Here is a 26,828-nt window from a genome sequence, read left to right as displayed (position 1 = left end):
CAAAATATTTTTTCAAGCCAGGCTTTATTTTTTAAAGACAGGCTTGTCAAGTAGGGTGGATAGACCGACTACCCTTAACTCCTATTGTAGGACTACTTGTTTATTTCCTAATTCTGGTAGGCAATTTCATGCTAAGATATAGTCTAACATTCACAGGCACATGGATCTGAGAAGACAGGGAGGAGAAATGTATGGTAAGGTAACAACTCGCCCCTCACTCCAAGTCTCTTTATCCATCAAAGCTACTAGTCATTTATTCTTTTTCTCTTTTGATGCACAAATTATTTGAGGGAGAACTCAAAACAAGCCCCAATTGGACAGGAGCCCCACTGTATATCTGGGAGAAAAATGATCTGTAGGGCACACAGAGGAATTTTATGAGGGTCAGGGAAAAGACTAAGATCACCTTTCTTTCTCTTTTAAATTTTTTAAAATTAAAATTTTTTTTTATTGAAGTATAGTTGATTTACAATGTTGTATTAATTACTGCTGTACAGCAAAGTGATTTGGTTATACATACATACATATATATATATATGTATACATTCTTTTTTAAAAAAATATTCTTTTCCATCATGGTTTATCACAGGATACTGAACATAGTTCTCTGTGCCATGCAGTAGGACTTTGCTGCTATCCATTCCATATGTAAAAGGCTACATCTGCTCACCCCAACCTCCCACTCCATCCCTCCCCAGATCCCCTCCCCCTTGGTAAACACCACTCTGCTCTCTATGTCTGTGATCCTGTTTCTGTTTCACAGGTAGGTTCATTTGTGTCATATTTTAGATTCCACGTATAAGTAATATCATATGGTATTTGTCTTTCTCTTTCTGACCTACTTCACTTAGTATGATAATCTCTAGATGTGTCATGTTGCTGCAAATGGCATTCAAGTTGGCCTTTCTAATGCCCCCCATTCCCAATCTTTCTGCTAGGTAAAGAGGTGGCAATGTGAGTATTGACCAAAGACACTTGCTATGTTGAACTCGTAATTTTTTACAATAAGATGCTGAGCATTTTATGGCCTGGCATTGTTGCATCATATGTTTCTATCACCAGGGTATTATACGAATAACTTTTCATTGCTAGCAGCATGAGTGATAGAAAGCGTTCCAGTGATAGAAAGCGTTCCAAGTTATCTTCATTGTGGCAGGTAGGATTTTGATGATAGAACATTTATATGGCATGTGTTTCTTTTGTAAGATCTTTTATTATTACTCATCTTTCTCAGAGGAAATGATGTAAAACATTTTTTCAATGTTTACCCACTTAGGTTTCTTTTATTTTCTTTGAGTATCATCCTACCAATATATAACTGTGATGAAAGGACCAAGTGTATGCCTCTTGCTAGAATAAGGTACATGGTAAAGAGGTAGTGATGAGGGTTTGAGACTCTTAGAAATGGAACACAGAAGCCACAGGTATGGTAAAGGCAAAGAGGCTTACACAGTCTTGCCACTTAGGCTAGTTCTCAATTTCCTTCTTAATTGCGGCAGCGTTTCATATATTATTTAGATCTGTCTGACCCTTCTGGAAAGTCTGAATGAATAAATAAATGATTACTGAGAACTTCATACTTAAGCAGGGCAAGAAATAGGCAAAACTGATTCTTTTCCTGAAGATAAACAACCCATACTCAGTGTACTGACTCCTTGCTTTTCTCATTCATTCAACTAATACTTATTATTCAGTACCTGCCATAGGCCAGGACTATGTTGGGCTTTGGTAATACAGTGATAAACAGAAGACATGAATACTGCCCTCATGGATTTTATAATATAATTTATCATCATTAGATTTGCTGAATATTTTTTCATTATAAAATTAATATTATGTTACTATTATTATTCTGTTTGTGCCTTATCACAATGGCAAACTCTGTTCAGCGTAAGTGTAAATAATTACAGAAGGGTGCAAACTCAAATGTGTTTTAACAGGCACTTACTCTACATAGTAGATACCATAGACAGGGTCATCAATCTTTTCCCAACCAGCAGGCAGTTCTGAAAAAGAAAAGAACATTCAGACCAAGAAGAGCATATTCTTGAAGAGCCTAAGGATTTTCAACAGCTGGGTTAGGCAAAAAAAGAAAGACTCATAAAATAATGCCTTAAATCCAATTAAAACTGCGTATCCTAACCAAAAAAAAAAAAAAAGAGTGAGAATTATTTTATTGGTGTATTTTTCTACACGAAGAGCAATTCTTTACTGATATTTTGTACAAGCAAATGAAACTTAATAAAATGCAGTCTCAGGTGCCTTCATTCTAAATCAACTATTAAATGAGATTTTAATGGAAATATAGTTAAGTTTTGCCTCGAACGCCTAGTTCCTATTTTAAATATTTGCTGTTTTCTCATTTTATTGCTAGACTACCTTATTACACAAGCAAAAATGGATGAATGTTTCCTTTCATTTTCGATACAATAGTGCCGTTTCTGCTCTCCCTGGAATAAATTAAAATTTGCATCTTATTTTCTCCTTGTTCCTAATTAAAATGCTACCGAGTAAATAAAAAATGGCCACATGGAGTTGGATTTTTGAATTGCACACATCTACAACTCAACTGCTATATCTGGACAGGTCCATCTTCACCGGGGCTGTGCCTATGAAAGCAGAAACACAGGTCCTGCTCTCCAAGACTCACTACCTAAGGGGGTAGACTATTCCTCTAAATGTGGTGGTAAAATGGCATTGGGTGATATGTGTGCCTTTCTGAAAACTCACCTGTGCTCTACCGAACTTCATAAGGTTTCATATCAAAGGCTGCAACTTCATTAACTAGGTAGTAGTGGGTTCTGTCATAATAAGAACCTACTGTGAAAAAGCCCACTGCACCAGATAATTCGGTGAAAGAAGCAACTACATTGTGTTTTGCGTCGTTAAACAAGTCTTCAGGCAGAGCAGCACTTCTCCTTAAATCTCTGTCCCTTCTTTTTGGTTCCAGGTAAGAAATGGAGTCATGTGCACGTGCACATATACACACACAGGGCTAATTACTTAAAGTTTATGTTTTGCTCAGATTTGGCTGCACATCAAGAGACATTAATTTCATGGTTTTTGCTACACCTGATATTTGTTTTCAAACAAAGAGACAGCTTCCCCCCTTTGCTTCCTTTTTTTAAACAAAACAAAACAGAACACTTAGCAGGTCTTAAGGAAGTCTTTGGATTCTGGGAGACATAAGCTACTAAAAGGCAAGGCAGGGCCAACATGCAGATGTTGATATAACTTGGCATTTTTGTACACAGCGTCTTGCGGACGGATGCAAATCAAATGCCTGGGAAATGGTTTCCCCTTACAATGCTGGAAATTGCCATTTAAATGCAAACGAACCAGGAAAACGTTTCCAAAGAGTTGGGAAATCAGAAGATTACAAAAAGGCTAATTGGTGCCCACGCATGTGCTTGTGCTGCCATGGGGCAGAAGAGCGAGTGGGTGTGAGGGGACCACATCATGTTTAACCAAACTTCTTCTCAAAATCTGTAACCTTAATATATGGCCTGATTATCTTCAGATAAAATAGGGGAAAAAATTAAGAATTCAATTCATTCCATTTATTTGTCAAACATTTATTTAGTGCCTACTGTCTGCCTGAAGGTATGCTAGGTGCCAGGTACACAAAGATAATTACAAGTGCACCAGCTGGGCAGACAATTCATACATCATCACAGGGTAAGCGCTTTGATGGAGGTCCAAGGAGGCTGCAAGATAAGAAGCCACCTCTGGCTTTGCCCTGTCACCTACTCAACAATTTACATACTAGAGTTGAGACATGAGGTCAGTCAACTGGTATTTCTGGATGATTGTAAATTGAAACACATCTTCTGGGACAGATTAGCAAACTCCAGAAATGTTCCAGTTTTTCCAGCTATAACTCATTTAAAATTGAAAAGACAGATTTCTCACTTCCCATGTGGTGATTAACTTAATAATAGGAATTAGTCTCTGAAAGCTTAAAATAGAAATGGGTCATCGATTTAGAAACAGAAGATGTTTGTCTTCCAATGTGCCATTTGGTTCTAAAAAGTTGAAAATGGCAGAAAATACTGAAGCCCAGAAAATGATGGCGTTACAAATTTTTTCTTTTTTCTAAACTACTCTAAAGATACATAGAGAGCCACACCCCCATGTCTAACAACTGTCAGACATCAGAACAGTCTGTACAAGATGTCACCGAGATTTCAGGTGGCTCAGACCCTTTTGGGATTGTCCAGATCTTGGTCTGAACTTTAGCCCTAATGTTTTTGTTTTTGTTTTTTTAACATCTTTATTGGAGTATAATTGCTTTATACTTATACTATATAACATATATATATACTATATAACATATATATACAAGTTATATATACTATATAACACAATGGTGTGTTAGTTTCTGCTTTATAACAAAGTGAATCAGCTATACATATAGATATGTTCCCATATCTCTTCCCTCTTAGCCCTAAGGTTTTATCAGTCTAGTGTTTGGCTAGCTACTTAACATCTCGAAACCACATCTTTGTCCTGGATTTACCTCAAAGGTCAACTGTAGACTAAATAAGGATGTTTGTAAAACCTTTTACACAGCACCTGGCACCTAAGCTCAGCTAATGGCAACGGTTCTAGGAAAGCCCAAAAGGAACTGGACAAATCTATATGGCCTGCTTGCTTGCTGTTCCTACCACTAAAAATCTCATGTACTAATCATCGCCATGGAAGTGAATATGGAGCAGAAAAATGTTCCAAGAGTTGTGTCAGGGCACAGATTGAAAGTCATGTTCACAGCCAGAGATATGGTTCTACACTGTAATTCAGTGTTGATTGGGAGGGGATCTCATTTCCCTATCTAATGAATACTCTGTAATTCGAAAAGAAGGTTCTTCAAGTGCTTTTTCATTCTGGGGAGATTACTGCAGAAGATGTGATAAATTCTGCAAAACCAAGTGCATAATGGAGCTAGTGACCCAGCCCAGACAACAGAGTTCAGAAATGACAATTCTGCAATCAAATGTTCTGTGTCCAACACCCAAGTCCACCGCCCCTGCCTCTCAGAGGCAGATTATAGAGAGGGTTTCCTTGTCACATCTGCAATTATACTGTTCATTGAAAACCTGACAGTTGCTATTGTTTGCAATTAGGATCCTCTTATTAAGAAAATGGGCAGTGAGCTTGTCAAAGGCATCTGAAGTGAATGCAAGGAAAAACTGTGCGTGTGCATGTGCGTGTGCGTGTGTGTGTCTGTCTGTCTGTCTGTGAATAAGGACATATTTGGGCCATTTCTATTATACATGTTGCTCTCCTGCCCCACATTAAACACAAAAAGTATCATAAGGAAACACTGAAAAGTCCAACAAGAAAGAATTAGTTACTAAATCAGAAAACTGGCAAAATAACATGTGCTGATCTCAGGGGCAAATATTAAGACATATTATTATTAAGTCTCCTCTTAAGCCCAATGAGAGCTCCTCTTTCAGCCCCTCTTTACAGGTAAGGAACAGGAAGCTAAGGGAAGGTGAATGACTTGCCCAAGGTCACAGAGCAAATAAGTGGCAGAACCCAGATATGAGTCTAGGCAACCTGCCCTGACCCCAGAGACAGCTCCCACTTCACCAAACCATCTCCCAGAACTGTGGCTCTGGCCATGAGAAGGTAAGAAGGTAAGTAAGCCAGTAAAACTTACTTTGTAGAGTCTTTAACAGCACAGGAAAGTTTCTACAATGTTACAGATACATGAGAAAAGAAGACAATTGATTCTTTCCTGAAAACTTCAACATTCAAGCTTCCACAGAAGCAAATAAGGCTGTGCCCCTATGCACAATGGAATTATCTCACCAACTGCCCACACACAGTGGTGGGCACTCACACACATTAGTCAGGTGGCCAGAGTAGTTTAAATTGGTTCCACAAAGGATCGAGGCACTCATTTTTCATCTGGAAAAGCTAGTTCTGTCTTTTTCAATGATTTTATCTAATATCACTGGATTGATACTTTTTTTCTTAATTTATAAAATGAGTTTCAAATTGTTCTGTCACACAGGTTGAATCTCAAGTCATTCCTACCACAATGACCACAAGGACAATTTATTATATGTCTTTAAAAATAGATCTTTCGGGACTTCCCTGGTGGCGCAGTGGTTAAGCATCCGCCTGCCAATGCAGGGGACACAGGTGCGAGCCCTGGCCTGGGAAGATCCCACACACCGTGGAGCAACTAAGCCCGTGCACCACAACTACTGAGCCTGCGCTCTAGAGCCCGTGAACCACAGCTACTGAGCCCGCGTGCCACAACTACTGAAGCCCGCTTGCCTAGAGCCCGTGCTCCGCAACAAGAGAAGCCACTGCAATAAGAAACCCACGCACTGCAACAAAGAGTAACCCCCTCTTGCTGCAACTAGAGAAAGCCCGTGCTCAGCAACAAAGACCCAACACAGACAAAAATAAATAAACAATTAAATTTATTAAAAAAAAAAACAACGCTGAACATAAAACATTTAACTTAGCAGGGAATATAATTCAATATATTCCAAGAGGAGAGATAAAAGAGTTTGGAATTATCTGCTAATGTAAATTATTTCCGAACTGCAAGAGCTTGGACTAATCAAGACTTGATTTCCATTGACATACACACTCTGAGGAAAATGACACATATAAACCCAGGATCCGGTTTTCAAGCCATTCACTATGGTTACAAAGTCAACACGTAGCTTGTGACTGAGTAACAACATAATACTAGGACTTAGTACCCATTCAGCTAATCAGTGGAATTGCTGTACTGCTGTTACTCTAAGATCTTTCAGCTAGTCTGGAAGATTTTTGTTTTGCTTTTCTGTATTCCCCATGGAGAAAGCCACCCACACCAAATAAATAAAGAAATGAGCCTGAGATAGATTATAGGAGAGTTGAAGGGACATGGCAAGCATCTATCCCTGTTTTTTCTTACTCCTCAATTTACGAGAGTATCCGGCACTGATCTGCTAACTCTCATTCTAGTCCCAATTCCCTCAGACTTCTTCTCTGTAGACACAACTTATTACAACTCTGTGTGATGTCTGCAGTCAGACACATGGGTTGTATACGATTGACCTTTCGTGGCTAAGCCAGAATGAAAATCATAATTGGAGAAGTGCAAACTAAAGAAACAGAGGGATTAAGCAAGTCACTGGGGACCAAGGCAACCAGGGCAAGTTATGCAGGCTGGGAGGGTTTACCTAGTTCACTGTCCAGCTCCTCCGTATGGATCCCTTCTTCTCCAAAGGAATAGCAGGAATGAGACAGAAAAGAGAGAAAGAAAAATTCAGACACCAGCACCAAGAAAAGAAACTCCCCTCAAGAAAAACAGCAGCAAACACATCACTTTGTTTTGTCCTTACCTGCATTGTGGCTTATTTCATTGGCTTGACTACTCAACTCGAGACCTCAGTGTAAATCACAAAACGGGAAGAGCTGATATTGGCAACATAATTATATGGCTCACTTCCTTGCATGGCTAAATAGGGTTTGATCGGTTGTAAAAGATGACAAACACCTTTGCGGTTTCAACGTCCTTACGTGGCAAGTCACTTATTACAGGTCTTATTTCAAGCAAACAAAGCTGTTAGACCTTTCAATATTAGTCCTTTTAATCCTTCAATAATCTTCTAATCAGCGAGGCAAAATTACTTAACTTATAAGTAATACCGCTGCCTGAAAAACGGAACGCGAGGTCAAATTGAGAACACAGGTTCTAAGGTGAGCTACACTTCATCGTCTTCCAAAAGGAGTTAGAGAAAAATGAACTATGTCAGGACGATATACATGGGGGAAGTGAGGCTTGATGGCTGCCCCAAAAGGAGCAGTGGGAGACGGAGCTTACTTGGTATAAGATTTCTAAGTCAAACAGCTCAGAAATAATAGAATGAAAATGTTCTCTGTAATTTCAGGGAGCAAAACAAGAAAAGATCCTCTCCATTCTTGACCGTCTCTGGCTGTCAGTAAAGCATTTTATTTTGACTGTGAAGAGAACACAGGACAGCACACAACACATCATGGCATAGACAGTCACTCCAGCTACACAGCGGGTGGCTATCCCTCCACTCTAAGCTCCACAAACACAGGGATCAAGCCTGTTTTCACTACTGCAATATGTTCAGTGCCCACTGAAGTTTTTGATACATAATAGGTACCAAATATTTCTCAAATGGATGAATGAATGTATGAACAAATGAATCGATTATTGACTTCAGTCACCAACGCGGCCCTACACACCTTGTAAACTCTTGATTTAAAAACTCTCCAACTGCCAACAATAAGGTTGACACTGGTATTGTTTCCTAAGAAGGGAATCTTATTTACATAAAATCGTTCATGAAAATGGCCTTTTGGATACTATTTAAAATATCGTTGGGGGCACTCGTTCATTTCCTCAAAAATTCTTTAATGAGAACTACTATGTGCCAGTCACTATGCCAGGTGACAGCGACATCGAAATGAGCACCAACAGGCACATCTCTATCCTTCCGGGAAAGGAAACATGGCCAAAGCTCACACAGATAAAAATTAAATTAAAACTATGGTAAGTTCTCTGAAGTTAAGATACATAATAGACTGACCTAATCATATCTGGGGGCAAAGTCCGGGGCAGAATCCCTGAGCTGTCATCTGAAGGTTATGCAAAATTTAATGAAAAGACTTAGAGTGAAAAATGACTAGAATTTAAGCTCTGCAAGAGCAGGGCTTCTTGTTTATTGTGTTCAATGATACATCTGAAATTCCCAGAATGCACTGGACATAGAGAAGGCATTCAATATTTGTGGGATGCAAGAGTATTCTAAGAAGGGAGAACTGCACATCTAACAATCATGGAGCAGCAGCTCGATGAGGACTCGTGGGGATGAAGGACAGAGTATGGGTTGGAACGAGAGTCAGACAAGCTTAGAGACTGAACCACAGAGAGCTTGGAGACACAAGCTGTGGACTTGGCATTTACTGAACAGACCACAGCCATTAAACAGGGCTTGGGGCGGTGGTGATAACACAAAGACATCTGAGTACGGTGCAAGAAGGAGAGCGGGCAAGAGTCTGGGTGGAAGATGAGCATGACCTTGACCAGCATGGCAGAGATAGTGAAGAAAATGGAGAAAATGGATTCCAGAGACATTTGGGAGGCAAGGTGAACTCAACTGGTAGTACATGGTTTAGAAGTGGGTGTTAAGAAAACTAAAACGTCATGAGGGACTCTTAAGTATGTATGAATTTACCCTCCACTGAGATGGGGAATACTTACAGAAGACCAGATTTGGGGTGGAGGTGGAATCATTAGTTGGGTTTTCATCAGAATGAGTTTAAAGTCTCTCTGAGACAAACAGTGTTATTAAAGATTAAAATACTGGCCTGGAGCTCAAAGGCAAGGTAGAAGGCCTCTAAGTGAACTACTAAAACACAGAAATAACAACAGGACTTATACACTGAAGATCAAAATCCAAACTAGTTTCTGACTTTATCGAGATAGGAAAAAGAAAATAGAACATTTTTACAATAAGTATGATGCCATACTGTTACATTTGATATGCATGTGACCTACAGAGAATAGAAAGAAACACAGGAACAATATGGTGACCAACAATGTGATTCTTCTTTGTGTCATGATAACAAAAAACAATACAAGGCAGCTTTGTGGTAACTGGCAAGAGAAAAGGCAAATATGGGAACTGATGATACCTGCCACTGTGGTATAATCTGGTTATATACTTATAACATTTGTGTATAAAGGCACACAGACATACATGTAGTTTCTAGCAGAAAAAGAATCTATGAATTCTAATGGTGAATGGACAATTACTAAGCATTTGGTATGAATACATACTTGTTCCAAAGGGAATAACATTAACACCAATGACATGAATTCTAAGAACTAAAAATAACCAGCATTGTTAAGAAAAACATTCAGTAATTCTACTCAATACTTTTACTCCATTTTTCTCTGTAAAAGTTACTGGAGCCTTCTATTATCTATAAAATTATATTAACAGGCATTTTCATACATTCCCAGTATAGTTATAATGGATACTGACATTGAAGATCTGTTGGTAATAAGAGGGCCTAAAATGGCTTCAAAATCATCAGGCATCAAATAAACATTAAATTTTGTTCTGAGAAGTTTTATGGTTGGAAGTATTTTATGTTCTGAACTTTGAAAACTGGTCACCTCTGTATTATATATTAAATAGAATATGTGAATAATCAGGACAGTCCATTATCCTTAAGCATGCAAAATAATGCAGCTCCCACGCCTGTTCGTTTCTTCTTCAGGACTCAGCAACCGAAATAAAACAAGCCTCTCAGCTATGCCTCCTCAGTCAGAAGGATTTGCATTTCCAGTTGAAGTCACCCAGCTAAACGTGAACACGCAATTCTATGTTCATTTCATGTAATCTGCGATCCACATATAGTCTGGAGTGTAAGGTTTTGACAGGATCATATTTTACGGGCTTACATTTTCAAACAAACCTCAAATTTATACGGACATCAATTCTGCCCCATAGGATAAATTAATAAAGTTTCACTATCTTACAGTAAAATGTGTATTCAAAATTATACTACTAATTCAAATGCCAGAAATCAATAATGAGTAGCAAAGCAAGCCATTTCCCTTTTAATTCGTCCATGTCAAAAAGCAATTTTGGTAGAACTTAGGATAGACTGAAAGGGAACACATTTGTTCCATCTTAATTTTCTTTTCCTTTTGCAAAAGTAATTAGAAATTCCAAAGCCTTGAAATAAACTTTTCTTTTTTATGATAGTAACTCTTATAGACAATTGATTCTTTTTTCTTTTAATTAGCAGGGAGAGTGGGGCTCAGTCTCTTTTGTGGAAGAATAGACTTTCTCATATTTAGGATATACTCTAAGTCACACACAGACTCCCAATCACAACAAAATCTGCTTTCTTTATGCTGAACCTGGAGAAATAATCAAATTATTAAGTATGAAAAGTTCAAGAAAAGTTCCTGATTTTTTTTTTCTCTAAGACTGTCACAATATATAATTAGCGTCCAATAAGTAAGTGATGAGAGCATCTTTGGTTTCTAAATTCCTAGAGACTTTCTAGAATTTTCTCCAAGTTCCTGAAGGCACAGGTTGCATCTACATTTGAATACTTTCTGACTGTGCTGAAGTTCTGTTTCTAACAGAGAACTGAGGATGCCTTTATGTTTAAACAAATCATTCTTTGAAAGCAATTTTGCTGATTTCTCTCCTGCTTTTGGAAACCATAATGCACTTACTAGAAACTGGATTACCTTTCAAAAACCCATTGTTAGAAACCCAGTTGACCTTGCTACAACGCTTTAAAATTTACATGTGTGAACAAGCCCCTTAAACCCAGACCTTCCTAGCTCCTTACCATCATCTTCACACTCTTCCAGAGGCTTCTGCTGCTTGTTCAGGCACCGAGGGTCTAACCAAGATGTTGTTTTTGTGTTATGGCTGAAATCCAGAAACAAAAACAAGAAATATGTTTGAAAAGGAAAAAAAAAAAAAAGTAAAAAGCTCAATGACAGAAGATTTAAACAGTCTTGAACATTTACTCTTTTCTACCAAAGAAAAGATACTGTCTAACAGCAAACCGAGGCCGGAAGAGAGCCCCGGTTTGGAATTATGAAATGGCTTGAAGAGGGTCTTAGGGAGGCTGCTTCCTTACTCTAAGACATCACCATTCCATCGTGGAAAGCTTAAAATGTAATACCAGCTTTATTTTTGAAAACTGAGCTCCAAATCATACCCCTTGTCTATACGGCCTACTCTTGTCTAGGCTTATTTTAGTCTTCACATTTGTCAAAGAGTGCATTCCAATTTATTTTCAATTTGTCTATGACTTCAACATTGGATGCTGGAATTCACAAAGAAGGCTGCTATTTCACTCGTTATATTACATAAGAATTCCCATGACTGTGTGAAACTACTTCAATTCATGCAAGTGGCTTGAAGCTGCTAAGACATATCATTCATCACAGTATCTTAAATTATGCTTCAGACATAGTGAAGGCAACCCCAGATTACCTATCCCAAATCGAACCGAGACCAAGGAAAAGCTTGGAAAAGCTGCACGTGTCACCCCACTTCCTTCTGGAGGGTCTAGCCCAACCAGAGAGGAAGTGTTTCAATAGACACTGTTCCCTTCAGTCATGTTAGAAATGCCAGGAGAATGACTGGGAGAACTGACCGGAAGCATATCTGGGACAAAATTCTGCTTGAGCAACCAGTCCACTCCATGCAAACTAAATATGAGGAGCAAAGAACTACAAGTCCAGTAGTTCAAGCTGCAAACCAGAAACGAAACATAGAAAATATAAAAAAAAAAAAAAAATTTTTTTCGAAGTTTACATAGTAAACTAAAGTCTGAAGTTTTGGTTGTAAATACATTGAAAAAAATTATCACAGTTTTTAATTTTAGATTCAAATCTTATTAATTGTTGGGAAAAAATTGAGGCTTAAGTGAAAAACAGAATGTGCAAATGTGTACAGACATTATCTCAACTGTGTTAGAAGAAAAAAACAGGGCTTCCCTGGTGGCACAGTGGTTGGGAGCCCGCCTGCTGATGCAGGGGATGCGGGTTCGTGCCCCGGTCCGGGAGGATCCCACATGCCGCTGAGCGGCTGGGCCCGTGAGCCATGGCCGCTGAGCCTGCGCGTCCGGAGCCTGTGCTCCACAACGGGAGAGGCCACAAGAGTGAGAGGCCCGTGTACCGCAAAAAAAAAAGAAAAAAAAAAAAAAGAAAAGAAATAACAAATGAAAGTTAATACAGTTACAACTAGGATCACCAACAGCACTTATTTGTCCTCTTAGAACTATCATAATCTGTTATGTCATTTACATATAAATTACAATTTACTTAATCCTTACAAGAACTCTATGAGAGGAGCATTGTTAGTATTAAAGTGATTACTCCCCATTCTCCACATGGGAAAACTGAGGACAAAGATGTAAAGAAACCTGCCCAAGAACACCCTGTTGATGCATGGAATCAAACCCAGGGAGTCCCGCAGTAGAACCCATGGTCTGTGCTATTCCTACATAGTAGGAGTGCAAAAATGGTCACTGATGGGAGGGAAGATTATGTGTGATATTTTAAAAGACACTTTTTTATCTCAAGATAATTGTAGATTCACATGCAGTTATAAGAACAAACAAAGAGAGATTCCACATCCCCCCTTACCCAGATGCCACCAAGGGTAACATCTTGCAGAACTATAGTGCAAAGTCACAACCAGGATACTGACAGCCAGTCAACATATGGAACATTTCCATCATCACAGGATCTCTCACGTTGCCCTTTGACAGCCACACCCGGTTGCCTTACAATCCCTCCCTTCGAAACCCATTTTTAATCCCTGGCAACCACTGATCTGTTCTCCATGTCCATACTTCCGTCACATCAAAAATGTTATATAAATGAAATCATACAGTATGTAATCTTTTGGGACTTGCATTTTTCATTCAGCATAATTCTCCTCGAGATTGTTGCATACATCAATAATTAATTATTTTTACTGCTGAGTAGTATTCCATGGCATGAATGTACTACACTTTAACCACTGAAGGCCATCTGGGTGGCTTCCAGTTTTTGGCTATTTGGAATAAATCTACTATAAACATTTATGCACAAGCTTTTGTGTGAATGTAAGTGTTCACTCTTCTGGACAAATGTGCAATGGCTGGGTCGTATGGTAACTGCAATGTTTAGTTTAAGACACTGCCAAACTGTTTTCTGGAATACCACACAATTTTACATACCCACAAGCAATGTGTGAGTGATATAGTTTCTCTGAAGCTTCACCATCATTTAGTGTTGTTACTATTTTTTATTTTAGCCATCCTAATAGCTATATATATACCTAGGATATCTTTGTGGTTTTAATTTGCATTTCTCTAATGGCTAATGATGTTGAACATCTTTTCATGTACTTATTTGCCACCCATATATCTCCTTCAGTAAAATGTCTGTTCATGTCTTTAGTTCATTTTCTAACTGGATTTTTTTTTAACTGTTGAGTTTTGAGAGTTCTTTATATATTCTAGATACCAGTCCATTTTGAGATGTGGGGTTTATACATATTTTCTCCCCGTCTGTAGTTTGTCTTTTCGTTTTCTTAACAGTCTTCTGCAAAGCAAAAGTTTTCATTTTGATGAAGCTGAATTGATCAATTATTCCTTTTAGGGTCATGTTTTTGATGTCAAGTCAAAGAACCCCTTTCCTATTACTAGGTCTCAAAGACTTTCTATGCTTTTCCCCCCACTAAAAGTTCTATAACTTTTCATTTTGTACTTTATGATGATCTATTCTGAGTTAATTTTTTTCTTTTTTCTAAGGCATGAGGTTTAGGCTGAGGTTAATTTATTTGCTTCTGGCTATACACTTGCTCCAGCACCATTTTATTGAAAAGGCGATCTTCCTTACATTGAATTGCTTTTGCATTCTTTGTTGAAAATCGGTTGGACACATTTGTGGGCCTGTTTCTGGGTTCCCTTGATCTATGTGTCTTTTTCTTCATCAATACCACACAGCCTTTATTACTGTGGCTAGTTAATAAGCCTTGATATAGGCCAGACTGATTACTGTGACTTCATTCTTCTTTTCCAAAACTGTTTTACCTATTCTAGTTCCTTTGCCTTTCTATATAAATTTTAGAATAAACTTGTCTATACTAACAAAAAGCCTCACTGAGATTTCCACAGGATTTATATTAAACCTGTACACATATTTGGGGAGAACTGACATCTTCACTATACCAATTCTGAGTCTTTCAATCCATGAATAGAGTAGGTCTCTCCATTTATTTAGACTTTCTTTGATTTCTTTCATCAGTATTTTGTAGTTTACGGCATACAAAATCCTATACATGTTTCATTAGATTTATACCTAAGTGGCGTTTTTTTTTAAAGTAAATGTGAATTACATTTTCTTTTGAATTTTGTTGTCTGCTTGTTCATGGTTAGTATATAGATATACAACTGATGTTTGTATGCTTATCTTTTATCTTGCTGAACTCATTGATTCTAGAACTGTCTTGTACATTTCTGGTGATTTTCTAGATAGATAATCAATCTGTGTGTCTTTTCTTTCCTTTTATTTAGGGCTAGAATTACAGTAAAATGTTGAATAAGAGTGGTAAGAGATACTATCCTTGGCTTATTCCCCATCTTGCAGGGAAAGTTTTTTGTCTTTCCCCATTAAGTATAATGTTAGGTGTAGGTTTTTTATAGATGTTCTTTATGAACTCAAGAAATTCCCCTATGTTCTTATTTTCCTGAGAAATTTCTATCATGAATGAGTGAATTCTGTCAAATACTTTGCATCAATAAAAAAGATCATGTGATTGGTTTTTTTCTTTACTGGGGTCTTAATATGGTGGATTACATTGATTAATTTTTCAAATACTGAATCAGTCTTGTATCCCTGGAATAATTCCCACTTGGGCATGGTGTATAATTTTTTTTCTGTATTATTGATTACTATTTGCTAATATTTTGTTATAGGTTTTTGCATCTATATTCCAGAGGATATTGCTCTGCAGTTTTCTTTTTTTTCTTTTCGTGGACTATCCTTGTTTGATTTTGGTAACAGCGTAATACTAGCTTCTTAAACATAATTGGGAAGTGTTCCTCCTCTTCTATTTTCAGGAAGAAATTGTGTAGAAATTTAATTCTTCTTTGAATGGTTCTCCAGTGAAATCATCTGGTTTCTAGAATTTTCTTTTTCAAGAGTTTTTAAATTATAAATTCATTAGGGCTATTTAAATTACCTATTCCATATTGGATGAGTTGTGGTAGATCATGCTTCTCAAAGAATTTGGTCTATTTCATCTAAGTTGTCAAATTTATATGTCCACACTTTCTGACAGCATTTTCACATCTTTCTGATGTCTTCAGGGTCTGCAGTAATTCTTTCTTTAAATTTTAATATTGGTAATTCACACCTTCTCTAATTTTTTCTTTGTCAATCTTGCTAGAGGTTCTTCAATTTTATTAATCTTTTTGAAGAATCATCTGATTGTTTCATTGATTATCTCTGCTGTTTTTGCTTTTGATTTCATTAATTTCTGCCCTTTATTGTTTCCTTCCACTTATTTCACATTTAATTTGCTTTTCTTTTCTAAGCTCTTAAATTGGGGGCTCAGATTGTTGATTAGAGACTTCTCCTCTTTTCTAATATATATGCGTAGTGCTATAAATTTACCTCTCATCACTCCTTTGGCTGTATCCCACCCAAGAGGGTGAGGAGTTCCTTGTTACTACTGGGTAGAGATGGGAATTCCAGCTCCACACTAGGGCTCTTCTGACACCAGCTTGGCTGGGAGTGGTAAGAGTGCCTTATTACTGTTCCCACTAACTCTCTGAGGAGGCTGGGGGCCACTTTACCACGGTGGTAAAAATGCTGACTCTTCACCAAAACTCCTCTGTCACTACCCCAGTGGGGAGAGAGGCTGCCTTGTTACTGCCATGTCAGGATGGGCATCCAGGCTCCCCCAACGTGGTCTCCATTGAACTTAGATGAAGAAAGGGGGAGTGCTCATTACTGCTGGGCTACAAAGTCCCAGTTATCTTCTGAGCCTTTTTGGACACCACACTTGCAGGGAGGTTTGAGATCCTAGTTACATCCTGTGAAGGGTAGAGGACTAGGCTTCTCACTGATCTTTGCTGGTAGAGGTGGGAGCACAGGCTTTTGTGTCTTGTTGGCTGAAGCCCAGCAGTTATTCAATAAAAGCTTCCTGCCTTGCAGGATACCCCTTCCTGGTCCTCTGGCTAGAGAGAGTAGGCTTTTATGAGGGCTTTGTTTTTTGGTCTCCACTTGTTGGTGTTTCTGAATTACTAGCTTCTTCAGCTCCAAGTCTGAGTTATATGAGGTAAAACAAAAACTCAGGGAACTCACCACCTGTCATTTCTGTGATCCCAAGTTCCCCAGCCAGTCTGTCTTATTTTTATCTCCTTTCGAAGTCTTCTTATGTCCGTTTTCTTTATAATATCCAGAGTTTGTAAGTCCATGCTTACTTTTTTAATGTTCTTAAATTCCGGTATTTCTTAGATTTCCCATAAACTGTAAAGCTAACATAGACACATATATGTAAAACAAGGTAGATCTGATTCTATAGAAATTTAACTTGCTATTCAATGTAAGATACTCTAAGATGAAGTTCTTCAGAATGAAGGGCACCCAAAATCTCATTAACCAGGATATATAATTTAGGCTAAAATAAAAATGGTGTGTATCTAATAATTTAATATCTACAGAATTTGATAGCTGCAGAGTTGTCATAATAAGCCATACTTTTGCCTAAATTTTCTATTAAACATTAGGCCAATGAAGATTGGCCTGGCATTGGTTAAAAGCTAAATTAGGTTATGAAAAGTAAGCAAATCACTGTACTCTCCTATAAATCAGCCACAGTCTTGGGTCTTTACTAACCATTTTTACTAAGCACAGTCCTCACTAACCATCAAAATAACCAACTTTCTTTTTTCAAATTCATCAAGTCAGTCTTGAGCAAAACTATTGATACATTCTTTTTTTAATAAATTTATTTTATTTATTTTTAATTTTTGGCTGCGTTGGATCTTCATTGCTGCACGTAGGCTTTCTCTAGTTGTGGTGAGCAGGGGCTACCCTTCGTTGCAGTGTGCGGTGCATGGGCTTCTCACTGCGGTGGCTTCTCCTGTTGCAGAGCATGGGCTCTAGGTGCACAGGCTTCAGTAGTTGCAGTGTGCGGGCTTCAGTAGTTGTGGCACGAGGGCTCGGTAGTTGTGGCTCATAGGCTCTAGAGCGCAGGCTCAGTAGTCGTGGCACACGGGCTTAGTTGCTCTGTGGCATGTGGGATCTTCCCGGACCAGGGCCCGAACCTGTGTCCCCTGCTTTGGCAGGCAGATTCTTAACCACTGGGCCACCAGGGAAGCCCCTTTCGATACATTCTTTTCTAAAAATTTGAGTTTCACCTATTACTCTGTATTAGGAATTCCTCTGTTACATTTTCCTTTGCTCAACGTAATTTTTCCTTACTAATGGACATAACTTTAAAGGCAATTTATTGCAAAAGCTAAGTACAAAATTCTAAGCTTATAGGTGACATCCATTTTTATAACATTTAAACTCCTCTGTGGTAACCAAATGATGATGATAAAAATGGTAACAGTAACAATAATGCTCAGTAATTAATACTAGCCCACGCTTTACATCCATTACCTCATCTAACTCTCACGACAATGTGACAGGGTAGGCATGATCCACAACATTCATGTCCTTCTACACACAGGGAAAACTGAGATGCAGAGAGGCAAACTCAAGTTCTCAAGATCATATAAATAGTAAGGGGTAGAAACAACATGAGTTTTTAGGGGAGCGCTTAACCACCATATTTCCCTAACTCCCAGGAAAAGACTTCATCATCCACCCCTGTCTGCAATCAGCATTTGTCATGAGCATGAAGACAGAAATATGGACTGTCCCCTCCTTCTGGTTGGAAAATAACCCAGGAGGTATAGTTCACTCATCTCCGATTTCCTAGGTTAGTTCTGAAAGAGGGTGTTACGAGAGCCAAGCCTTTTCCCTCACTCCCATGTCCTTAGGATAATTATACTTTCTTACCCTTGCTGATTTTTCTAATTACAAAATATATGCTACAATATTATTTGAGTGGAAGTATATATTCAAACCCCACAGACATGTATAATGTAGTTAAGAAAATAAATTCTTTAAATTCCTTACTTAAACTCAAGTGTTAATAGATACTTCCAGAATTTTTCTAGACATAGAACTATATCTACATATTCATGGAAAACAAATATACACATATAATAACACAGCAGATATGTGTATATGCCCATATATTTTACAAAGGTGAGACACTTCATATGTTATTCAAAAATGTCCTTTGTTATTGTTCCCTGAACAGCAGATCTTCAACATTATTGGGTTGGCCAAAAAAGTTCTTTCGGGTTTTTCTGCAACATCTTATGGAAAAACCCAAATGAACTTTTTGGCCAACACGCAGTATTTGAGAAGAACAGACTTACCTATGTTTTTAATTATTTTATAGATTAATTGATCATTTTGTTTTTCTTTTTTACGGTACATAAAACTATGGTGAATCTTAATAGGGAATCTCAACAATAGAGCCAAAGTACAACATTTAAAAAATTGAGTATTGGTTAAGAAATTACATTATCTTAGATTTTCTAGAATGGTTTCAGTTTTATGTAATTTTTTCCTTTCCAGTACAGGTTATTTGTTAAATATTTAACTATATAATATTAAGTTTTTAATTTTGAAAGACTTTTCACATCTCTATATTCTCAAACTTCAATCCTTATACCTTGCACCATGCAAAAAAATTAACTTAAAATGGATCACAGACCTAAATGTAAACTATACAACTTCTAAAAGAAATATAGCAGAAAAAGACTGCATTTTGACTTTGAGTTAGGCCAAGATTTCTTAGCTTCTACACTAAAAACACAATCCACAAGGGGGAAAAAAAAGTGAAAAATTAGACTTCATAAAAATTAAGAACTTCTGGCTCTTCAAAAGACACAGTTAATACAATGGAAAGAAAAGCCAGACTTGGACAAAATGTTTGCAAATCACACATATAATAAAAGAATTGTATCCAGAATATATGAAGAACTCTTAAAACTCAAAAAAGAAAAAAAGGAAACTACAACCCAATTAAGAAAAAATAAGCAAAGGATTTATATATTCTAAGCAGCTAGATATATTCTTCATATATAATATCATAATTTATATATACACCATAGTTTAGTTGTCTAACTCTTTAGGGAAATTATTAATCTTATGCTTCCTCCAGCTCTTCAGTTTCAATGATTAGGATGTCATGCTAATTGCTTTTTTTGTACAAGGCTTGTTAAATCGTAGGAGAGAAGACCATCAGCACACGATCAGTCCTTTTACAATAAATTTACATCAGTAGCTGCTAGAGAAAGAGAAAGAAGGGAAATGGAAAAAGAGAGAGAGATTCAGGTAGAAATAATGGTACTTTACTCTATAAAATAGACTTCTCCGTTTTCGGTATAGGCCATCTCCCAGTTTTCAGGTAGAGGACCTAAATTATCCTCTGCAGAAAGAGGTAGGTATTGAGGGAACTTCTGAGAAGGGTCCGTGATGGGAGCAGCAATGATGCTACTATTGACAGGCGGGAGCGTTGCTTCTTGAAGACTGTGCTCTTCTTGGTCACCAGAATCGGCTGTTTAATCATGGGGAGAGAAAAAAACCATCGTCAATCATACCCCAAAATGAGGTGTTCACTACTGTGGGCATCTATATTCTTAAAAGCCTTCATCCTTTCCTAATTTCTGGACATCGACTATACTGTTTTATTTAGATGAAAGTTCTTTTAATAGAAAACATCAAAATGATGAATCAACTTGATTTTACTGAAAAAGAAAGAAGGGAAAAACATGCTCAAATAATGAATTGCTCACAATCTTGGAAATATCAAAGAAGAAACACATTCATGACTCAAACCCTCAAGTCCCTTAAACTAAGAAGGCCATCAGGTCACAGACTGAGCTGCACTCTCATCCCGTAGGTATCATCTGGTTTCGTGACTGAAGAGGACTTTTGGAGGCAAGAAAAAAATCAATTCCAAAAAGTTTAGAATATAAAGACAGCTCTACCACTGAGTCAGATTCTAGCCTTCTTGGGAAAAGTGAGGAGAATGTTACTGTGAAAACCAGGACGGTTACCTCCAGAACAGTACTGTGTTGGTGGACTGCTTTGACTTGAGTCCTGAAGGCTCTAAGTACCTGAGTCTCTTGCCTTCTTATTAACTAGAAACATCAAGAGGTGATGTCATCGAAGTCTCCACAAACGGCATTGTTGACATTCTCAATCTCCATGGGGCTTTAAGACATATTAATCGGGGGATGTAGTCATTTTCTATCTCCCACAGTAATTCTCCTGCAGACATTTCTGATTTACTCAAAGCAGACTGAGGAATAATAAAAGGCTGTTTTCAAATCTTCCCCCGATCAATAGCTCCCAGCAACACACATGAGAATAAAGGTAATCCAAAAGTTGGATGGAGGACATGTCAAGCCTATTAAATAACCATCTCCACCAAAAATCCACCGCCGTTGAGGAGGCCGAGTGGCCTTTCCCTGCCTTGCATCTATCCCCTCGTCTTCTGGTACAACCGCTCAGATCTCCATTTGGAAATCATCTCCTCCATTCAAGGTCCATGTGGTCCAGGTGGGGACTGACTATACCCACTCCAAGTTCATGCAGTGGGCCCAAGTCACACCCATATCACTCTTGCCTTTATGACTGGATCAAGCACATGGTCCAAGGCAAACTAATGTAGGCATGGAAGTGCCTGCTGGAACTATCAAGCAAGAGGTAGCCTCTTGATGCTGAAGTTATTAAGCTGATAAGATTCCCATGTTAAGCTTGGCAAGACTTGTCTGAAAATTAAACTCATGTAGAGGAAAGCAGAGATAAAATGCAGAGAAAGTCGCCTAATACCCCTGATGAAGCCTCTCTGATTTCATGTACTCCTGGCCTCTTCAATTGCTTGATCTCCTAAATTCCCTTTCCTGCTGAAACCGATTTGAGTTGATTTTACAATTTGCACCGATGAGTGCAGGTTAATACAACAACTATTAAGTTTGAAGGAAAAAGAGGAAATTAGGCCACTATGGAAGAAAAAATTTGAAATTACTAATCAATAGCAAAAATTCAAAACATGGCAAGAATTAAGAGATTCACCCTTAATTCTCTAGGAGGGAAAATGTATTCATTTCTGGTACATCATTGGAAGGTAGCCTTCTTAAGCTTAAGTGTATGTAAGAATCACCTGGAGAGATTTTTGTTTGTTTGTTTTGTTTTGTTTTGTTTAATATTTATTTATTTATTTGGTTGCACCAGGTCTTAGATGTGGCATGGGGGCTCCTTAGTTGCTGCTCGCCGGCTCCTTAGCTGCAGCATGTGGGCTCCTTAGTTGTGGCATGTGAACTCCTTGTTGCACCATGCGTGTGGGATCTAATTCCCTGACCAGGGACGAACCCAGGCCCCCTGCATTGGGCGTGTGGAGTCAACCACTGTGCTACCAGTGAAGTCCCTGGAGAGATAGCTAAAATGCAGACATGGCTCCCTACTTCAGACAACAGATTTGGAATTACGTTCAAAAACGTGTATTTTGACAGCACCCAGGTGATGGAGATTCAAGTACAAGCATTACACTTTGAAGACAGAGATACAAAAATTGCTCAACAACACAAAATCACTAGAACCTTTAGCTTCTAGGAGGGGTTTTGCTCAGCTGGCAATGTGAAAGGGTACAGTGCAGCCTCGGGGTACAAATGCCTATGACCACTGACGCCAGGTCGGAGACACAAATGATGTATGTCTAGAACACTGGAGAGGGTGTATCCTTTCTGAAAGGAGCAGAGAACTCAGCGCCAGACAATTAGCATCCTGGGGAAAAGTGTACTCAGGGTTTCCGGATTTCTGATTTTTTCAAGAGAAGGTGGAAATCTATATTTTTATGCAAAACCTTCTAATTTTCCAATCCTAATTCCTTTTAAAAATAAAGCGGTGTAGCACAAGCAAGAAAATGAAAGATAGTGATTATAAGCACTGACTCTGAAGCCAGAATGCTTGAGTTTGAACCCTGGCTTTACTCTTGACTAACTTGGGAAACACACTCAACCTCTATGTGCCTTAGTTTCCTTATCTGTAAAGTGGGGACAATAACAGTACTTACCTCATAAGGTTGTGGGGAGGACTAGTTTATGTAAAGCATTCAGTACAGTAAACATCATCTTATTCATTAAAGTTGTTATTATTAAATTTTGTTTGCAGGTCAGAGCTGGCCCTCAGGCTGCCAATTCATTACAAATAGGCAGAAAAAGGATGGATTTGACAGCAAAGCACAGAACAAATCATAGTGTGCCTATTTCTAACTATGTGACTTTAGAAGAGACTTTACCTTTCTGAGCATTTGTTTCCTCATCTGTAAAATGGGCATAACACACACACCACAAAAAGGGAACTACATGAAAAACGCCTGCAAAAGTGCCTGGAGCTCAGTGAGTGCTCAACAGAGCTCAGGACTTGGATGTGCTACTGGAAACACCAAGGGTCGAGGTCGGTGATCATCTATTAATATGATATTTAAGATTCAGAGAAGTGCTGGGACACTAGTAGACATTCCAATAATTTTACTGAAACATTTTAATTAACCTATTTTAATAGAAACTGGATGTAACAGGAAAAGGGTGGTGGCCACAGGTGGGCCACTACATATGAAAAGAGAAACAACTTGGTTTAATCCTGAAGGTACACGATTCATGGAAAGGGGAGGGGAAGAAGGGGGGAGGAAAAAGTCCTGCCGGTACTTCAAAACCTCGACTACATGAAGGGAATATTAGCTCACTGAAAAAATATATATGTAATTTTAATTTACTAGAGAAATAAGAAATCCCTCCAGCAACTAGACCTTATTTTAAATGATCCAAATATATTTTATTTTATATGTTTTCAGTGTCTTCTTAAAGAAAAAAAGCTTTATTTACATATGATTGACATATAAAAAGCTATAGATATTAATTTTTCAGCTTTACTGAGGTATAATTGACAAAGCTGTAAGATATTTAAAATTCACATTGTGATGATTTGATATACATGTACATTGTCAAAGAATTCCTCCCATCTGGTTAATTGTTAAAAAAAAGTGACAGATATTTAATGTATACAACTTGGTATGTTTGGTTTTCTGTTTCTTCCTTCTAGTTCAGGAGAATCTTAAAACAATCTCATTCTCTGAAAGAAAATCAGAAGTCCAAAAATGAGAGACTGGGGCACACATAGGGCAGATTCCAAAATTTCATAGTCCTAATCATGGCTTTGACTTTACACATGATCTGACTTCAAAAACTCTTTCATTTAATTTACCAAACATTTAAGAGCACTGCTATCACTCTCTTACTAAAGATTGCCAACGCATCCAAAGAGGACAGGTAGAATAAATTTCTGGAACACAGAGTGGGTAAGCAAACAGGAGGCTGGATTCTTGCATTGTCTAGTGAGCTTATTAACACACACTATTCCTCAGTGTTCTCATCTGCAAAATGGGGAAGATATACTTAGGCTGCCTATCAAGATCTCCAGGAGGTTTACAGGATACCTGTGAAAATGATTCATAACCGTAAATAAACATGTAAAACATGTTCATTCATGGTAAGTCAGAAGCTTCCCAGCATTTACATACACTGACACACTTGGGAGCATTCGAAGGTGACTTTGACAGCATAAGCTCATGTCAAATATACATTCTGGAGCTTATTTGAAATTACACATGCATTCAGATTTATGTGCCTCCCTCACTGTGTACATAACCAGTCAAAACCTTTGAGGCTACAAAGGGCTAATAAACTTGATTTAAAACACAAATGACACAGTGGATGAGCCAGGCAGATTCTGGAGTCAGACTTTTTGGGCTGAAATGACAGCTTTCACTCTCACTGGCTTTGCGATACTGGACAAGCAATTAGACCTCCCTAGTATATGCATGAGAGCTTAGCAAAGTGCCTGCCACAGAGCACTGGGGAACCATTAGCTCTTTTGGTAATATCATTATCTCTTGACATTCCAAAGCAATATCTTACCATTAACTGCTAATGAAAAAGCAGCATAAGCAGTCTAATGTTCAACAACAGGGAAGCTGTTGGGAAAACAAGCTTAAGAACACAATTAAATAACATTTTTGGTGTCTCTTAGAGGTGGTTAATGGATGGATCAGCAACTTTTTCGTTGCGGTGGTTTGTTATATATTTTTCAAGTTGTCTATAATGAACAAAATACTTTCATAAATGTTTTAATTTATTTGTATAAATAACTGTGTGCTTTGCCCAACAGTGTAAGTCTACCTTCATGAAGCACAAATTAACAGTGTTCTCTCTCCAGGGCCTCCTTTAGGTCTGTAATTTGGGCATAACTTGTAGGAGACTGCCCTACTGCCTTGTGTTCAACAGTCAAGTTCTACAGTGAGAATCTGGGATGACTTCTCATTACTCAGCTCCTGCCTCCATCTTTGGTTGCAGAAAGGAAGGAAGGAAGGAAGGAAGAAGTGACCTCCCCAGGATGCTCCTGGCCTTAAACTCCCTGCTCTTTTATCAGATAGTGCTAATGTTATTTAGGCATGTTATTTAGACATTTTGTGCCCCCTTCAAAAGAACCAAGCAGAAGTCAGCTGAGATCGTACCAAGAGCCTGTTATTAAAAATATCCTGGTAAATATCATTTTAAATAGCTCCATAGTGTTTGTACATTTGAATCTGACACTCATGCCTCTATCACAAATGGCTCAACCAGGAGTCAAGACTTCATTATGGTACTGCCACTCTGTGCTCGAAGCAGCTGGTGGATTGCTACTTAAAGAGGTTCGGAGCGCAAGATGCTTTGACACAGCTAGCTTGATACACATATCACAGACTGGGTAGTCTCAATTATTTGAAAGAATTCATATGAGTCACGGTATGACATGTTGTCAGCTGTCATACTTGCAGTTTGGTAAGTGAGGAGGCATTTATTCAAAATATCCCTTCCGTATTGAAGATGCCCTATCACTTGTATATCTCAGAATCAAGTCTCTCTCCATGCATCCCATCAGGCGCCACTTGGCTTTCTTTTTTTGTGCAGAAACTAATGATCAGACTGCCTTTAGCAATGATGACCCAGGCCCAGGTGGTTTTTTTGGTTTTTTTTGTTTTTTCCCCGACACCAGGAGTTCAAGTAGGGATGTTATGAGGTCAGATTTTCTGAGGCCTGGCTTCTAGAGACACAGATTTACAGTGGTTAGAAATTGAAAAAGCATCAAGACCTACACTCAACTATCCCTACTCTGTTCTTGCTTTGTACCGAGAAATCTACTTAGTTAATGGAGGACAAATAAAGGCACCCAAGCTTCTTGGGGACCATCCAGTCAGCTTGGCAGAACTGTTTCGATGCATGTTACCCCCAAGGTCTTTCTATTTCTGTGACCACATCTACATTTTGGGGTTATATCATAATTTGCTATTCTTATTTGTTGGAAGATCAAGACATTAAAATAGTGGCTATTTTTTTTTTTGAGGAAGTATTGACTTTTTTTTCATAATCTGCTTTTATTTCGGTGAGGACTACTATAAAGGGATAAAATATTTTGAAGTGGATGAAATTAACTGATTTCAATAAACAAATATGTAGCAATGGGTAAATTTATTCCAGATATTGCAACTGTAGGTCAGCCACTGGCCTAATCCATTCTAATTGAGAAAATGGAAATTTTCCTGGACTCGAATTCTTAGAGCTAGAAGGGGGAACCTAGATGTGATCTGATCCTAACCAGTCATTTTACAGATGAGAGCAGTTAGACACTATGTTCATAATAAGACAGCTACCGTGAACAAAGCTAGGACAGTAAGCCAGGACTCCTCCTTTCCCTAGTGCTTCTTATGGAAGGGTTGGGTTACCGTTACAATGATAAGCCATCAAAAAATTTTTTAAATTGTTGCCTTGAAAAATTTTAGGCTTCAGAAAGGCCCATACAGGCAGGAGAAAGCATTCAACTAACACAAACTTTTTTCTAAATATCCTAGTAGACTTGGTAGCACAAGGAGGAAAATACAGAACTGTAACTCTAAAATATCAAAGAAAATAAGTATAGGAAAAACAGAAAAAACATGCGGTCTTCAAAGTCACAACATAATCGACAAGTAACTCATGTCTTATTCAGCTGCGACATTGTGAGTTACTATATAAGGTCAAACCCCCAAAGAGTCAAAAATATTACTGAACAGTTCTGGGTCACTGCACTAACC

General features: G+C 38.1%; 1 protein-coding gene across 10 annotated transcripts in view; it reads right to left on the bottom strand.

The window, feature by feature from the left end:
* The window catches only part of MAGI1 (membrane associated guanylate kinase, WW and PDZ domain containing 1), a 618,198-nt gene that overhangs the window by 95,747 nt on the left and 495,623 nt on the right, over positions 1-26,828 (bottom strand). For 8 of the 10 annotated variants that reach the window (XM_082848947.1, XM_082848954.1, XM_082848946.1 and 5 more), the window contains exons 5-8: positions 20,012-20,213; positions 11,365-11,447; positions 7,194-7,229; positions 1,949-2,006 (exon numbers count right to left, since the gene is read on the bottom strand). In XM_082848947.1, coding sequence (XP_082705073.1) covers positions 1,949-2,006; positions 7,194-7,229; positions 11,365-11,447; positions 20,012-20,213 — 379 coding nt within the window. The remainder of the gene's footprint in view (positions 1-1,948; positions 2,007-7,193; positions 7,230-11,364; positions 11,448-20,011; positions 20,214-26,828) is intronic. The other 2 variants (XM_082848955.1, XM_082848951.1) reach the window with 1 other exon arrangement.

Source organism: Leucopleurus acutus, assembly GCF_964270905.1.
Source record: "Leucopleurus acutus genome assembly, chromosome: 10".
Lineage (NCBI taxonomy): Eukaryota > Metazoa > Chordata > Mammalia > Artiodactyla > Delphinidae > Leucopleurus > Leucopleurus acutus.
This window is presented reverse-complemented; position numbering and strand designations above follow the sequence as displayed.